Source organism: Lycium barbarum, chromosome 9 (genome assembly GCF_019175385.1).
Source record: "Lycium barbarum isolate Lr01 chromosome 9, ASM1917538v2, whole genome shotgun sequence".
Lineage (NCBI taxonomy): Eukaryota > Viridiplantae > Streptophyta > Magnoliopsida > Solanales > Solanaceae > Lycium > Lycium barbarum.
This window is the reverse complement of record NC_083345.1, coordinates 14,218,545-14,235,825: the sequence shown is the minus strand read 5'-3', so window position 1 is coordinate 14,235,825 and position 17,281 is coordinate 14,218,545. Positions and strand designations below refer to the sequence as shown.

Genomic DNA, 17,281 nt, shown 5'->3' with positions numbered 1-17,281 from the left:
TTATATGTACATAATAGAACTCAATGCAGTTGCAGTTATAATGTTTAACCAAATTGGTTATAGAATTTGCACCTTCATTAATGATTTACTCACGACGAATCAGATTAAAATTTTATTAATAACTAACTATAACAAACTAACTAAATCTAGACTAATTAAAAATAGTACTCATGTAAACAGCTACTGTCACATGGTCTTTTATTCATCAACTACTACGACTAGTAAAAATTAAAATAAACAACTCAATCATCTCTAACCACAGAACCATCACCAATCAAGTGATCTATCTTTCCTTCAGGGTGCTCAAAGAAATCTGCTACATCCAAGTGTGTGATGTCAATTTGATTTTCAGAGATAAAATTAGCTTCGGGATTTTTCTCTTTTCTTTTAATTGATGCCTAATAAAGCTCAACCAAGTGCTTTGCCGTACGACAGGTACGTGCCCAGTGTCCACTTCCACCACATCGATAACATTTGTTTTCTGAGCCATATGCTTCTGGCACTTCATGCCTATCATCCTTCTTTTTCCCCTTTTGGTGGTGATTTTTCTTTGAAGAGTAATTAACACCAAAAAAATAATTTCTTCTTTGACCATTATCACGACCACGACCACGACTATTATCACGACCACGACTATTATCATGACCACGACCGGGGCCACGACCTTTTCCACGCCTGGAGTAGTGGGCATACACCTCATTCACTTCGGGGAGTGGTGCAGCGCCAGTAGGTCGATTCTCGTGATTTTTCATCAGCAAATCATTATTTTGTTCAGCCACAAGAAGATGAGCAATCAAATCACAATACTTTGTGAAACCTTTCTCTCGATATTGCTGCTGCAGGAGCACATTCGAGGCATGAAAAGTGGAGAACGTCTTTTCCAGCTTATCAGGATCACTAATCTTTTCTCCACATAGTGTCAATATAGAAGTAATTCTGAACATCTCAGAGTTATACTTCATAACTGATTTGAAATCTTGTAGCCTTAGATTGATCCATTCGTGTCGTGCTTTTGGGAGGAAGACCATTTTCAGGTGGTCATACCTTTCTTTCATGTTTTTCCATAAAATGAGTGGATCCTTAATAGTAAGATATTCAATTTTCAAGTCCTCATCAAGATATGATGACGCAAGAATATCATAGCCTTGACATTTTCTTGGTTGGATGCTTTATTATTTTCTTTAATGGTGTCTCCAAGACCCATAGCATCTAGATGGATTTCAGCATCTATCACCCATGATAGGTAGTTCTTGCCCGAAATATCAAGGGTAACGAACTCGAGTTTTGTAAGGTTAGCCATAAAATAGAGAGAATAAAAATAGTACCTTAGCCTTAAAAAATTCCTTGAGACGGTAGAGTCTCGTGCTGATAATGTGTTATAAAATAATAAAGCAAGCAAAAAGAATATTGTGGAGAAAGAGAGAAGAGGGGAGAGTTCTTATTTCTCTTATGAGGGATGAAATACAATGAAAAGAACATCTCTATTTATAGGAGAGAATTGACTTGGTGCCAAAATCACAAACCCTAAAATTCCTCCTAAAGATAGACATCACAATATTATAATAATATTTATAACATATATCATTTTTTTTTGGACTAACTAAAAAAAAAGAGGGTAACAAAATATTTTCCTCTTTTGGAAAAAAAAAAGTCACGAAGAAGATATATATTTTCTGCAATTGCTATGACATTCCCTCCAATGAATATCAGTATAACGTATCAGAGGAACACCCAAAGTCTCCATTGTAGAGCTTCTCAAGCTCAAATACTCTTCCCATACGACTCCCTTCCCTGCACATGCCATGTCCATAACAACCCACCCCATCACCCCCTTCACCACCCACCCCAACCACCTATCCACCTCCATCTCCAAAGCCACTTCCCTCCTTCAACTCAAACAAATCCATACCCAAATCCTCAAACAAAACATAAGCCCATCAACTTCCAATTCTCTCCTTTTCAACCTCATTCTTTCTTCCATTCCTTTCCCATCAGCCCTTCACTATTCCCTTTCCATCTTCTCCACTATACATCCCCCACAAACCCACCTCACCAACAACCTTTTTCGCCAAATTTCGCGTTCTAAAGAACCCCATAATGCTTTCTTGTTTTTGGAAAATGGTAGAAGAAATGGCTTGGAGGTTGACAGGTAAAGATGTCAAATGGGCGGGTTTAGCTGAATTTGGACGAGTTCAGTTAATAAACCACCTAAAATTCCCTTGGCTAAACTCAATCCGTCCAATTCTTATTAAGTTTTAATTATTTTATTTTTTCTTTTATAAATTTTTAGTACCCTATTACATTATTTTTTAATTATTATTATTATTATGGTTTTATATAACACATCAAATGAAAAAATAAAATTTGAAAATATTTTAACAAGATTTCTCATGAGTCAAATTTGGACAGGTTATGTTTTCGTGGGCTAATTTTGTCACGTGTATTGACAGGTTTAGTTTCCCGCCATTGCTGAAAGCTGCATCGAAGGCTTTGGCGTTGCGTGAAGGAGTTGAGATTCATGGGTTGGTTTGTAAACTTGGATTTGATTATGACCCGTTTGTTCAAACTGCTTTGCTTGGGATGTACGCGAATTGTGGACAAATTCAAGATGCGCGGTTGGTGTTTGATAAAATGTCTCAAAGAGATATTGTCACTTGGGATATAATGATTGATGGGTATGTTGTTCTTCATTTAATTATCTAAGATGCTTAATTTGATTTCCTTTTTTGCAGGGGAAATAAAGAAAAGTCTTTCTTTTGTGAAATACTAATGTATCAGTAATGAGTAAATTGAGTTGAACTTGAAATTTTAACTATTGGTTGAATTGCTTTTATTAGAGAATGCTTAGTTTAGCTATTGGTTGAATTGTTTTTAGTAAAGAATACTTAGTTTCAGGAACCCGAAATTTGTCTCGAGAAACAACCTGTTGTTACGTTGTGGAATGAAATTGACCTAGATGGAGCGGAATAGTGGAGGATTCATATGCCAATCCCCACTGGTTTGGAGTTGGCGCACTCGTGTTTGTTGTTGCTGAATCATTTTTGGTTGATGAATTATCAAAGATGTTGAGTTGCATGTTTATTTCATGCTACAGTTTCAGAATTATTTAAAGATAATGATGTCCATTAAGTTTCTTATTTATAGCTTGCTGACCTTACGTGCTGTGTGTTTTACAGCTACTGTCAGAATGGCCTTTTTGATGATGTATTGGTGTTATTGGAAGAGATGAGGAGCTCTAATGTGGAGCCGGACGGGAGGGTTTTCACAACCATTCTATCTGCTTGTGGTAAAACTGGAAATTTAGCCATTGGGAAAGTGATTCATGGGTTAATATCTGAGAATAACATCATCGCTGATTCTCGTCTGCAAAGTTCTCTGATCAGCATGTATGCAGGCTGTGGCTGCATGGATTTGGCTCAGGATTTGTATGAAAAAATGTCACAAAAGAATTTGGTGGTATCAACTGCCGTAATTTCAGGATACTCAAAGGTTGGGCAAGTTGAAGCTGCACGCTCTATTTTTGATCGAATGACAAATAAGGACTTGGTTTGTTGGAGTGCGATGATATCTGGTTATGCAGAGAGCGATCAACCTCAAGAAGCTCTGAAGTTACTTGACGAAATGCAGGCATCTGGAGTGAAGCCTGACCAAGTAACTATGTTAAGTGTTATCTCAGCCTGTGCTAATCTCGGTGCATTGGATCAAGCAAAAAGAATGCATCTGATTGTTGATAAGTATAGATTTCGAGAAGCTTTGCCTGTAAATAATGCCCTAATTGATATGTATGCCAAATGTGGGTGTCTAGACGGAGCAAGAGAAGTTTTTGGTCGAATGCGAAGGAAAAATGTTATTTCCTGGACTAGTATGATTAGCGCATATGCCATTCATGGAGAGGCCGATCAGGCCTTGATGCTTTTTTATCAAATGAAAGAGCCCAATTGGATTACGTTTGTGGCTGTTCTATATGCTTGTAGCCATGCTGGACTAGTTGACGAGGGACAACAGATCTTCTCGTCAATGCTGAATGAGTACAATATTACACCTAAAGTTGAACACTATGGTTGCATGGTGGACCTTTACGGCCGAGCGAATCGTCTAAGAGAAGCCCTAGAGCTGGTAGAGACTATGCCTATGGCTCCAAATGTTGTCATATGGGGTTCATTAATGGCTGCTTGTCGGATCCATGGTGAGTTTGAACTAGGAGAATTTGCAGCTAAAAGGCTTCTCGAGTTAGATCCTGAACATGATGGGGCTTATGTCTTCTTATCAAACTTCTATGCAAAAGGAAAAAGATGGGAAGATGTTGGGGAGGTAAGACAACTTATGAAACACAAAGGCATATTGAAGGAACGGGGACACAGTAAGATTGAAATGGACAATGAGATACACGAATTCTTAACAGCTGATAAGAGTCATAAACATGCAGATGACATCTATGCAAAGCTAGACGAGGTAGTTTGCAAGTTGAAGCAGGTTGGTTATGCTCCAAATACAAGCGTTGTTTTAATTGATGTAGATGAAGATGAGAAGAAGGATATGGTTCTCTTGCACAGCGAGAAATTGGCTCTTTGTTATGGATTACTGAAAAATAATAGGGGATCGTCACCAATACATATAATTAAGAACTTAAGGATCTGTGAGGATTGCCATAACTTTATGAAGTTGGCATCTAAGGCGTTTGAGAGAGAAATTGTTGTAAGAGATAGGACTAGATTTCACCATTACAGATATGGCTCATGTTCTTGTAAAGACTACTGGTGAGAGCAATATGAAATAGAACTAGTGTACTAATTGTATTATATTGTCCTCATTTCTCTTTAGCATCCAACTTCATAAGTGCAGGCAGAGCACTTCTGGCTACCGGGGTATAATATTTACAGTTGAAATGTACTAAAACAACGTAGTACTAAAAGACGCTAATATTGAATTCTCAACGTTCACAGAAGAACAAACATATAGAGCAAAATTCAGAAGCTCTCATGAGGAATGAGAATGCTTCCTCATAAGAACATCGAAAACCCCAACTTATAAGGTCTGTTTAGGTTGGAATCTGGACCCTCTCTATTGCAAGATCACTGTGCTGGCTCGTGAAAGGAGATAACAGCCAGAATTCTTGTTTCAACTTTTGAACTTCTCTTCTCAGCCTAAACTTCAAAAACTCCAACACAGCTGAAACCAACTTCCCATTTTCAGTTAAAGGGCTTCGACTGTACTCTAGAATCCATGTATTCGGGTCCAATTGGACAGCAGAAGCACTCCATTTTTGTTGAGTCCATGAACTATTAGCCTTTCTAATCAAGTAACCAATCTCCCCATTGGACCACTGTTCAAAATGAAGAGGAAAAGAGCAACAAAACCTTAATTTGATGACATAAACTCAAAAAAAGAGGACAGAAACAGAACATAGTCACGAAATTCTGATACCTCAGTGAGTCTTCCTGATAATATGGCATACGAACGTGCAGATAATCCAGCTGTGAGCAAACCAGCTGTTTGTAAAGGCCATCCCCAAATGCTCAACTCTTCTGTCATGGACTTGTACAATGTACATCGCGAAGCCAAAAGCAAACCATCCTATAATTTAGTTGAAAATGGACTTGATTTTAGTATCCGCTGACATGTGACAAGAATATACATACAACCACAAAGACAATATATCAAACAACACTTTTGGCCATGAATATTCTTCACTTTTTTCCGGAGTTGAAAAACACCTAAAAGTTTATTTTCACTCCAAATCACTCACAATAATTCAAAAACAACTCCAATTTTCAAATAGTACCATTTTCACTTTGAAAACAAAAACTACTTTTTTTTTTTTTTTTTCAGATTTCACAATTTTCATGGCCAAACGGAAGTGAATATACCTGATTGATTTTCCAAGTAGAATTAAGAGGGCTACAACTTGATACTTCATCATCATCAATTAAACCTTCAAGCTCCTTTTTCAAGAACACCAATCTTTCATTAAAATCCTTCAAACCCCATGATTTTTCACTCAAATTCCTAACAATTTCTTGTGACAATTCAGTTTTCAAGAACCCAGAAACCACCCAAGAAAACCCGAATTCCAGCCCAAAAACAACACACAACACAAAAACCAACCTCATCAACAAAACCCCAAACCCGAATTCTCTTTTCCTCTTCTTCACCTTGTCATGAAAACTCATTCTTGCAGTGGAATTAAGCGGTGGAGACATAGACGACGACGAAGAAGAAGTGTTGTTGCTCGATTTCGGGGTTGAAAGATTCGATGGGCTAAAAGAAATGGGGCTTTTTGGAAACTGAAGGGCTTTAGTGATAGAGCGTTTTGTGATAGAATTCTTCTTATGCATGCTGTTGCTAGTCATTAGATCAAGTGTTGCGTTGAAACTGGCTATGCAAATTTCGCAATTGCAATTTGTATCTTTTCGACATCCAGGGAAATAGTAGCTGTCTTTGTTTTCGGATTCCATCATTGTGGTTGATGATGATTTCACTGAAGAATTTGGAGTTGAAATTACAGTTGATTTCATGTTTTTGAGTGTTATGATTATGATTCCAAAATGTGGTATTTTTGGGGTTTCTTTTTTGTTTAGGGCAAGTGGATTGAACAAGATTTATGGGGTTTGAAATTTGAATGCAACGGTAATATCGTCTGCAGAATATTTGGGGGTACACTGTCACACATTTTCACCTTATAGATCAGGTCATTTATGGTAAGGCTTTAAGGTAGAGTAAACCAAAATTTTCTTTGAACGAAATTTTCTTGTATGCCTTTTAAGTATTTTAAGATGATAATTATTGTGATCTATATTAATTTTTACTTAGTTTTCAAATTATAAATGTTATTAAAAAAAAAAAAACTGAAAGTTTTTATGTCCGAATTCACGGTCAAAGTTTAAAAAATTAAATCTAAATTTCAACTGTGCCACATAAATTGGGACAAAGATAGCAGTTTTATACTGATGGTGTAAAGATCTTCTTTATTATCTATTTTAACCTCCTATATAGCAAGTTACTTAGCATTTATTATAACTTATCAATTAATGCTTTTTTAAAATAAAATGATAGGTAAATCTTTTGATAGGTATTTGGTGATCTAGTGAAAATGGTAACTTCATTAATGGTGATCTATTGGAAATGATAATTAACATGTTATCACTGGTTAAAATTCACTAATAGAGTAATTTTTTTGACATTATTAGTATACATAAATTAAAGACTTTGAAAAAATATAAAATTTTAAGCATAGTTATGAAGAAACATTAAATTTTAAGCATAGCTATGAAGAAACATTTACTTTCTTTACATGGAATTGGACCTAAATTTAAGGTGAAACTGAAAAGGAGAGAAATGGTTAGAGAATTTGTTTAGTGGATATAGAATAATGCTAATTGAGAATGTGATTTCTTACTACACCTCAAAGGTATTGACGAGATGAAAAAAGAATCGGAAAAGGGCCAAAATTACCCCTGAACTTTGAAAAATAGTTCATTCATACCCTTCGTTATACTTTAGGGCCAATTATACCCTTACAGTTATACTATAGGGTCAATTATACCCTTCTGTCTAACTGTTGCTACGTGGCATCATCCCAGCCCTTCAAAATTATTTTACCCTCAAATAATTTTTTACTCACTAAAATAACTCAATCCGACCCGAATTTTTTTTTCAGCAAAAATAATACGGATAATTTTTATATTTTTTTCTGGAAAAATTATCCGTATTATTTTTGCTGAAAAAAAAAAATTCGAGTCGGATTGAGTTATTTTAGTGAGTAAAAAATTATTTGAGGGTAAAATAATTTTGAAGGGCTGGGATGATGCCACGTGGCAACAGTTAGACAGAAGGGTATAATTGACCCCATAGTATAACTGTAAGGATATAATTGGCCCTAAAGTATAACGAAGGGTATGAATGAACTATTTTTCAAAGTTCAGGGGTAATTTTGGCCCTTTTGAACCCAATAGTGAAGTCACTGTTTTTTTTTTAAAAAAGCATAAACAAAAAACATAATTTAAGTTAAAAGAATTATATATATATATATATATATATATATATATATTTTTGGGAGGACCCGTGTAGGGAACTAAAAAAGAATGACTAGTAAAACTAATATGATTGCTGAGCTACCCCCAATTGAGTTAGTAGTAGGGATCTAGTAGCTCAGTTGGTTGACTACCTGAACTTTCACCTTTGGTGAGGGTTCGAATCCCCATATTATAATCCCCTCCCCATTTCTCCTTCCCCTACCCCCTTATGTAATAGAAACAATTTATATAAAATTAAAAAAAAAATTGAGTTAGTGAAATTTAAGTTATTATTTTCTCTAGTTGCATCTGAAAATATTGGATATATTCAATAACGTTCTACCATTCACCATTCGTCTTTCTAGATGGTGAATGGTGTCCAATGTGGATGAAACTACAGAACAAAATTTCTTTTTATTCTTAATTATTTCTCTTTTTATATACTTTTATATTTTTATGATAGCGTGTCCATGAATATATAATATATTGGAAGAAAAACATATTGAAGAGAAAGGTTTCTGGAGGAAGTTGAATCTTGCATCTGAATATTATAGTACATAATATAGTTGCCACAATTATATTGCTTGGCCAATTGTCCAATTTGTCTCTAATTCCAGCATCATGTTTTCAATGGTAAGTGGTAACTATAGCCCTCCTACCACGTTCATTTTGGTGATCAAAAGACTCAGTGGCGGAGCCACACCTACTCAAGGGTGTTCATATATGAACACCCTTCGTCGGAAAAAATTATCGGATGCCTATGTCAAATATAGAACTTTGTGGATATATACTAGTAATGAACAACCTTGACATAGAAACAAAGGATAGTCCAGCGGCTAAGGGTGTGCAAACTCTTGCTTAGGACGTGAGTTCGAATCCCAGCTGTGGCACAATTTCTTTATTTTGCATTAGAGGCATTGTGTTTTTCATGCGTTGTTTTTTTTCCCTGTAATCCGACTGGAATCGTGTGAGTTCATGGAAATTGTAGTCTCAAATAGGAGTATAGTACTTATATATAAATAATAAAATTAATGCATATGTCTTGTTATAACTGATTAACTCCTATCTGCCCTATCTTACGGCAATAATGCATTAAATCAAAATTAAGTATCCTCCTTTTCTTATCTTTTCTTATTTTTGAAGGAAACATAAGTTGACTAGTAGTCTGTTTGGCCAAGTTTATAAAAATAGCTTATTTTAAAAAATATTTTTTTCAAAAGTACTTTTCAAAAAAGTACTTTTAACTAAAAACAATTTGTGTTTGACCAATTAATTTAAAAAGTACTTTTGAGCAGCAATTAGTGTTTGGCCAAGCTTTTAAAAAGTACTTCTATGTATATTTTTCTCAAAAGTACTTTTCAGAAAAGTGCTTTTGGGCAAAAACTATTTTTTTAGCTTCTGAAAATCTGCTTCTGGTACTCTTCAAAAGCACTTATTTTGTCCCAAAAGCTTGGACAAACACCTCACTTTTTTTTAAAATAAGCACTTATTGAAAAAATAAGTACTTTTGGGGGGGAAAATAAGCTTGGCCAAACAGGCTATAGGTACAAAACCAAACAAGTTCAGATTGAGTCCTTGTTTGATATTTTAACCTAACCCATTGATTGAATAATAATTAGGAGTTTCCCTGAATTTACATGCTTGAATCCAATTGGCTAATGAACATTGGTGTCCCCTTGAGTTTCTATATCTCCTCGTTAATATGAGGAGAAAAAATTGCTTGAGTAGTTAGTCTTGGTTTCCAAATATCCAAAACTTGGACTGCCACTACAACATGCTATTAGCTAGGGGTTTTAGCTAGGGAAAGCAGATTCCTAGCTAATACACATCATTAGCGACGGATTTAGCTATGAATGTCCTATTTCCTAGTAAATTTTTTCGTCAAAAAATTTAGTCAAATTATAGCTAGGAATTAGCTAGGGCCAATCTCTAGCTAGCACACAGCTAGGGATTTTTCCTAGCGAAATCCCTAGATAATTTTTTGCGGGAAATCAAATTTGGCGCTAAATTTTTAGCTACGAAGACGACTCGTAGCTAATCCCTAGCTATTTTTCAGCTAGGGAAGTTGCATGGCCAAATCTCTAGCTAATTTATACCAGGCAATAAAATTTTGGCACTAATTTATTTTTTTCAAAAGATTATGGTTTCACCAAAGAAAAAATCCATGCTAATAGTTAAAAGGCAGCCAGGGAAATTTCCCTGCAAAATCTATACCTAAGTTTTAGCAGGAATTCTAATCTTGCGCGATTTCTTTCAATTTTTTTCTTTAACTTGCTAGTCGAATCCCTACTAATATTATATCAACTTTACTATTATTGTTGTTGTTGTAAAGGAAAGATGTGTAAAAATTGATAAAGGAGTTTAATAAATACTTTTTGATTTCTTACTGCAATTTATCATTTGCCTCAATTTACGTGCGACATTTGGCCCAACAAATAATTTAAGAAGGAATTTAAAAAAAAAAAAAACTTGTGATTTAAAACAAGTAATAGACATTTGCAAGAAATTTAAACCATCTCATTAAGAATAAAGTAAGAATTTAAAGTTAAATTATTTATATATATAGAATGATATTATTCTTTTGGGACAATTAAAAAGAAAAGTGTGCCTAGTAAAATAGGAAAGAGGTAATTTTATATTAATTTCTTATTCTATTTATTTGTTGTTTTATGTTTTGAATCTTTTGGTTTATTTCGTATTGGAATCTAGTGATGATTCTATTTTATTGTGAGTATTTTGTTTAAATTCATAGACAATTAGGAAACATGAAAAAATATATAAAATACGGAACAAAGACCTTGATCTCCCTAATCTGTTGAACAATGCTATCTCCAAATTAACCAACTGTTCCTTCTTTCCACCATCAGAACCCTTTGATCTTGCGTCAATTGTGAAAATAAGATGGTTTTAATACGACCGTTTTTCAAAATCATATCGGTAACTATCCACATTTTCAAAACGGTTCTTCTATGTATAATTAAAACGACAATCTCCTAACTAATTTTGAATTTCTTGTATTCCCTCTAAAAGAGAATGCTAAATTGGGTATGATTATCTGCTTCAGTGATCTCCACTTCCTCACCTGTCCCCATCCTAATTAAGTTCATGGAGAACTCCTTATGTTAAAGAGATTGAAGATGTTCGACGGATACCAAATTTAAATTTTGAAGTTATTATTCTATAATTTCTAGTCTCTTGTGGATGACCTATTCATCTTAATAGTTTTGGTCCTGCAATGATGATTTCAATCTTGCTGATTGTCCGAATTAACCTCTAAGTTACTTGTTTTGTTGCTGCACTTTGTTGCTTTTCAATTTTTTACCTGTGATGATCCTAACGGAGGGCGGGCTAATTTGGATGGGTGTAACCAGGACTGACAGGCTTCTAGGTTGGCAAACCTCTAAACATGATGTGCACACAATACCTCAGGTGAATTCCACATCAGAATCACTACAAAGTATTTAATTGGAAACAATGTTTTCCCAACAATAACGATATTGTTAGCAAATACCAAAAAAATGGCAACAATGTCATTTAATTGTTGGTGTTTCGTTTTACATCAAGCAATTACGTGAAGTAACTCTTGATATAGCAGTAAAAGCAAGATGTGCAGGGGGATCGACTCATCAAGTCCCCATTTAAATAAGATCCACACAAGGAAAAGCATTTGTTGTTCGTTGGTTATTAGTGACCTCCCAACCCATAACGCTCCCGAAAGAATTCCTACGGTTAAAAAAGTAAATCAAAACTAATTATCTGATAACTTCAATTGTTGAATCGATTGGGTCCTCTAATAATTTTTAGCATAAAAGAAGTATTTTCTAAAACATTTCACCCAAGAAAATGACTCGTTTAAAAAATCATTGCTCTTATAGAAAAACTTTCTGTTTTTTCGAATGTAATTACTAGAAGTGTTGTTGATAATAACGATTACATAAAAGAGCTGCATAGCCCAATATCATCATTCTTACATGCTAGTTACAAGTAGTTAGATACTAATCCGATTATGAGTTTATTAAATTGTAATTATGAATACAAAATTTCAACCGGAAGACATGTTCTTAAATGGCCCAATGAATTCCTACCTGGAATTAAGGGATCTTTTTTAATTGATTCGTTTATCACGCTGTGATATTTTACAAGAAAACACAAAACTTTTAACCACAAGTTTATCTTTTTAGCAAATATTTTAATCTTGTTGCCACATATTATGGGCAAAATAATTAATTTAAAATATAAATGAATTGGCAACAATATACTTTCATGGTTGCCAAAAATAATTGCATTGTTGGTAAAACTCTTAATTTTGCAACTTATTTGTTTTGTTGCATAAAATTATCTAATTATTTCTCATTTTTTAGCAAAAAACGAAGGCGGCAAGACTTCCCTCCTTTTCCCCTTTTTTGGTAGAACCTTCCCCCTCTTTTATCCCAAAAACTACCCCAACTTCAGCAGTTCAGCCAAAGCTACCCGACCGATCCTCAACCTCGTCTCAATCCAAAACTAGGGCTTGAAAGGTAAGATTCTTCCCCTCTAGTTAATTTCAGTAGTTTCAAGTTTAGGGTTTTAATTTCTCATGTAACATACACATAATTTGTTAGATTTGCTATTATTTTGGTACGAATTGATTCTTCAGTTCCGCAACTCGAGATATGCATTTCTGGAGAAAGAACTCATTCGTTGAAAATCTAAGGATTCCCTGTAGTATTCAAAGATATTGAAATAATTTTTTGCAATTTTATCTCTTTAGAAACTGCTACTTTTTTTTTTCCTCAAAAGATAACTATAGGTTGGGGTTTCGACTGCTCTGGAGGTTGTGTGGAAAAGGTAGAGCTCCTTCAAATGAGTTTCCTTTCATCAATACTCCTAGTATATTATTCTCTTGACTAGTTGTCCCCTTGAAACTCTAAGCTAGTTTCATCTTAGTTTCAACTGTTCATGGATAGGTTACCTTCTGGAGAATATCAATGTTTGTCCTAATTCTTGTAATACTTGCCTTTGCCTTTTCCTTTTCCAGTATGTATTACTGACAAGAATTTGAATTGGGTTTTTGTATGGCGATTTAACCTATAACTAGAGCGTGTCACCGAAGTCGATAAGAACATAAGTACTAAAACTTGAGAAGACTAGATCTGCTCAACAAGATGATTGTCAAGTTCCCACTAGATGTTATTTGCTTGCTTCTAGACCTAACTAGTTTGGGTACTAAGGCACATTTATTGTAATAGTTATTTCTCACATTAAGTTATTAGTGTCGAGCTTGTCATTCGTTTTATAGTATACTTGGAGTAAAGTACCTTTAAGGTTTGTATTTGAACGTTTCATTGGCTTCATTATTTTCCCACTGTCACTCATTTCTGTTGTCTGCCGGTTTTATTATGAAATGAATTCGTTACAATTACACATAGATGGTGAGCTATTAGGAAATAGTCCTTGTTTTGTTTTATAGGCATTATATAAGTCCAACATACACTGCAACATCTATGATAATGTATAAAAGCAAAGTGTGTGCATTTCTTGTAAATAGAAAACCATGTTTTGGTTTCATTTGGAATTTTGTGTTTCCAGATAGGATACTTACCAATATATCATACGTCATTGCAAATGTTATGGAGAAATAATTATTTGAAGCATTTTCCATGAAATGGTGAGTGAATAAGAATCAAGTTGAGTTAATTTCAACTCATGAAATATGTAACCCATCAGGTAAAACACCAATCTCCATTAAACTAACATTATATTTTTACTACTCTAATATTTCCTTATTGCAATTTCTATCTTGAAAATGTTTAGTGGTTGCTATTTTTTCTTAAAATGAAACCAAGAGAGAACATAGTGTTCTGTTCTAGACAGTTACATGAACTAAAAAGTAAACAGGGAAGCAAACTATCGATATTGTGCAGCTGGCAACAAGGTGGTTGAATTCATGCAAAAATATATATTGCCTCCATAAAATAGTTCTAAGATGTGATGTAGTGGACTAGCCTTGTTGTTTATTGTAATTAAAAGAACTTTTGGTGCTACTCTAGTTGCTAGTTTATGTCATTTGATGATGTATTCATCTGGTATGGAGGTCTATTTTTCTTGCCTAATTCTTGGGATGTAGGCAATGTCTATTAAACTTGTCAAGCTTCTATTTTGGGAGATGAAAGTGAATGGAGTTCTTAATTTGAGATTTAAGCTCTTTTATCTACAGAAGTGATTGAAGTTCTTGTCCGTGCTAGCTGTTTTTTTTCCAGGTAAATAGGAAAATTCAATTTGTTAAATAGGAACTTGTAGGGGTATGTTTGGAAGCCGTCACATTAAGCACACATAAAATGCAAGATACCATATCTAGAGTGTTGGTTAGCTTAAAATAGATACTATACATTAGATCATGTGTTTTTCAGCTGCAACTATTCTAGTGGAGTCTGGAATGAGATTCTGGACTGGCAAGGAATTAGGAGGGCTATGAACTGGCACAATGAGCTGGCATTGGCAGTAGCTTATGATAAGGGAAGAAGTGTAGGTGCTGAAGTATTTCGAATGTCTATAGCTGGTAGTTTGTATTACTTGTGGCAAGATCGGAACATGAGAATTTTTCAGAACAAGCAAAGACAGGTGGAACAGATCACAAGATTAATTGTTCAAGACATCTTCAATAGAGGATCTATGAAGGCTAGGCTAACTACTAGGCTAGAAGAGATTAGGCTAACTACTAGGCTAGAAGAGATTAACTTTTATCCTTATGAATGTAGCAGGGGCATAGTTGGATCAGGTGATGGCCGAGTATTGGGTGCTAGGTGGAACTAAGTTCTCTGTAACTGGGATTGCTTCCAGTTTTCTTTTCTTGAGCTGTAATGATTACTTTGTAATAATAAAATGTTATTTATATAAAAAAAATGTAAGATAATAATTGAGATGCTAACTTTATTATAAACAGAGGAGTAGTTTCAATTGTAAATTGTAATTTTACAGTATGGGAGCCACTAACTTTGAGTTTATGTTTCATTTGTTTTGATGACAGAAACTTGGAAGCTCAAAGATGTCCACACTATATACATGGGACTCAATATAGTTTTTGCGTTCTCTTCCTAGCAGACAATGTTTTGAGAAGGTATTTGATTATCAATGCAATATGTTACATTTATTTTTTCATTTGAAGTCCACACTCTATGAAGTTTTAGGACATATTAGATGTGACAATTTTCCAATATGACAATTGCAACTGCTACTTTGAGTATGACAATTTGACCACAGAGTGTGATTGGCAATATTAATTATCCCCAAAGGAACTCCCACAGTTCCTTATTAATTTTACCAGTTTTGTAATTGGAAATTTTAACTTGGATAATTAATTACAGAGTGGTAATTAAAAATAGCAATTGCAACTGCTAACGGTGTAATTATTTTTTCATTTGATGTGACAATTTTACTTTATGGCAATTGCAGCTACTGTTTTTGTCTTTTAGTTTTTGCGTTCTCTTCCTAGCATGCACTTTTTCTAAAACGTCTAAATTATTGTAGTTCATTTTTGGCGGCTAGTGTTGCAAAGTCTTCCCAATGCAGGCCAAGCTTGTTCAAGCATTCCGTGGAGACTTTGTTCTTTACGAAGGTAATGTTCATGTTACATGTTTATTCGCCTTGATGTAATCTTGTCTTATATGTTCCAGATATTCAAAGCCTCGTGTTTTAAGAAATGGACTTTCAGATTTTCATCTCTTTTTCATCTACCACACGACGTAAATCATCAAAATGTCAAATTAGTTTTGTTTAAAAAAAAAAATAATCTTGTCTTGTATATACAACATGTTTATTAGGACTTCAAAAGGTATAACTCAAACTAAACCAGAACCTTGTTTACATTAGGGCATTCGTACCAGCTTAAATAGGTAATATACCCTCCATCCAACTGAAGAACTTGAGAATCAATGTGTGCCCATTTAGATTTAAATTTAAGACTGTCTGAAAGAAATAAATGAGATTATAGCAGATGATTTATGTTGGTGTTAAACATGGAGATGTATGGGCTCCTTCATTTCTACGAAGTAAGATCAAGATCATTAGTATATTATCCCATGTCCAATCCGTGTTTGTTAACACTAATAGACTCATATGAAGTCAGAAAATAGTGCAAAACTAGTTTAGCGCTTAAGAGAGTTGTTTCCGTCCCTTTAAATGCATTCTTGTTATATTATGTTCTCCATCTATGTTTCCAATTTTCTTAGTAATTTTTTTATGCTTTCATCATTTCTTTTTCTTATTTTTAATTTTCTTCCTTCATCTATAATGGATTTGATTAGTTAAGAAAGAAAGTTCAAATCAGTGCAGCATAAAAGCTAAAATTAACTTGAAGATCATCTAATTTAGATCTAATAGGTATTCAATACTTTTTACCCCTCATTCATCATTACGTTAGCAGTGTTAAATTTCTTTTCTCTGTTGATTATTAGTACTAGTTTACATTATTGGCAGTCATAATGCAAATTCAAATGCTGCCGATAAGTCAGACACTAACTTCATAGCAAGTTCCCCTAGAGGTAATTTTTTTGTTTCCCTTTTATCAATTTAGTATCCGTCATTTATTTGAATAGTAATAAATAACACAAAGAAGTGTTGGAAATATAAATCATCGTCAAATTTAAATTTGTATATGTGTTTCTATGACAGGTATTTAAAGGTCAAACTACCCCCTTGAACTTAAAGACTCCTGAGTTTATATTACTATTACTTTCTGGTCTGTTATGTCTTGTGGAATGACTTATATTTCTTCCTTATTTATTTAGTTGCTCTCTTTTCCTTTTCTTTTTTCCACTTTAATGGGGTTTGATATATCTTTTTGGATAATCAGTAGGAACATGTGATAGTTCATGTATATAGATTCCTTAGAAACTAGTAAGCATAAAGATATTTGAGCTCTGTAGAACTTTATTTTTGAGATTTGGTAGATTTTGTTTTGATATAATAACTAATTACCTTAATCTTGTCTGCAGGGTACATTTACAAATAAAAAATAAAAAATGAGGTGAATGCGATTTGTACGCCAAAGAATGAAGTTGGAGTTGAAGTCGAGGAGGTAGATGCGGAATGCAAGTGACAATAAATGGAGAAAATGGTTGTAGTTTTCCTTTGGACCAACCTTGAGATAACGGTGTTTAATCTTATTGTCTTTTTGGTTGAAAGTATATTTTATCTCATTTGTAAACATGTACTTCATCCTTTTAACATATATAACAATTATTAATGATTTGTTGGATGTTGTACGACTTCTATTATTGTTTGTCATATTT

At 34.1% G+C, this 17,281-nt stretch overlaps 2 protein-coding genes and 1 long non-coding RNA gene across 5 annotated transcripts; 2 read left to right on the top strand and 1 right to left on the bottom strand.

Annotated features, from left to right (window-relative positions):
* The first annotated feature begins 1,704 nt into the window (after positions 1–1,704).
* Positions 1,705–4,858, top strand: LOC132610235 (pentatricopeptide repeat-containing protein At4g14820). The gene is made up of 3 exons (XM_060324540.1): positions 1,705–2,149; positions 2,451–2,675; positions 3,177–4,858. The coding sequence occupies exons 1-3, from the start codon at positions 1,803–1,805 to the stop codon at positions 4,759–4,761; spliced, it is 2,157 nt and encodes a 718-aa protein (XP_060180523.1). The 5' UTR covers positions 1,705–1,802; the 3' UTR covers positions 4,762–4,858.
* A 180-nt stretch (positions 4,859–5,038) lies between these two features.
* Positions 5,039–6,697, bottom strand: LOC132611674 (uncharacterized). The gene is made up of 3 exons (XM_060326066.1): positions 5,868–6,697; positions 5,425–5,574; positions 5,039–5,323 (listed from the first exon to the last, which is right to left on the bottom strand). The coding sequence occupies exons 1-3, from the start codon at positions 6,513–6,515 to the stop codon at positions 5,039–5,041; spliced, it is 1,083 nt and encodes a 360-aa protein (XP_060182049.1). The 5' UTR covers positions 6,516–6,697.
* A 5,697-nt stretch (positions 6,698–12,394) lies between these two features.
* Positions 12,395–17,252, top strand: LOC132611230 (uncharacterized). 3 transcript variants are annotated; one of them, XR_009571514.1, is made up of 4 exons: positions 12,395–12,529; positions 15,019–15,108; positions 15,519–15,606; positions 16,985–17,252. It is a non-coding gene; the product is annotated as an uncharacterized LOC132611230 (long non-coding RNA). The 3 variants fall into 3 exon arrangements; XR_009571515.1 differs by having other exon boundaries at positions 15,519–16,531; XR_009571513.1 differs by having other exon boundaries at positions 15,519–17,252.
* The last annotated feature ends 29 nt before the right edge of the window (positions 17,253–17,281 follow it).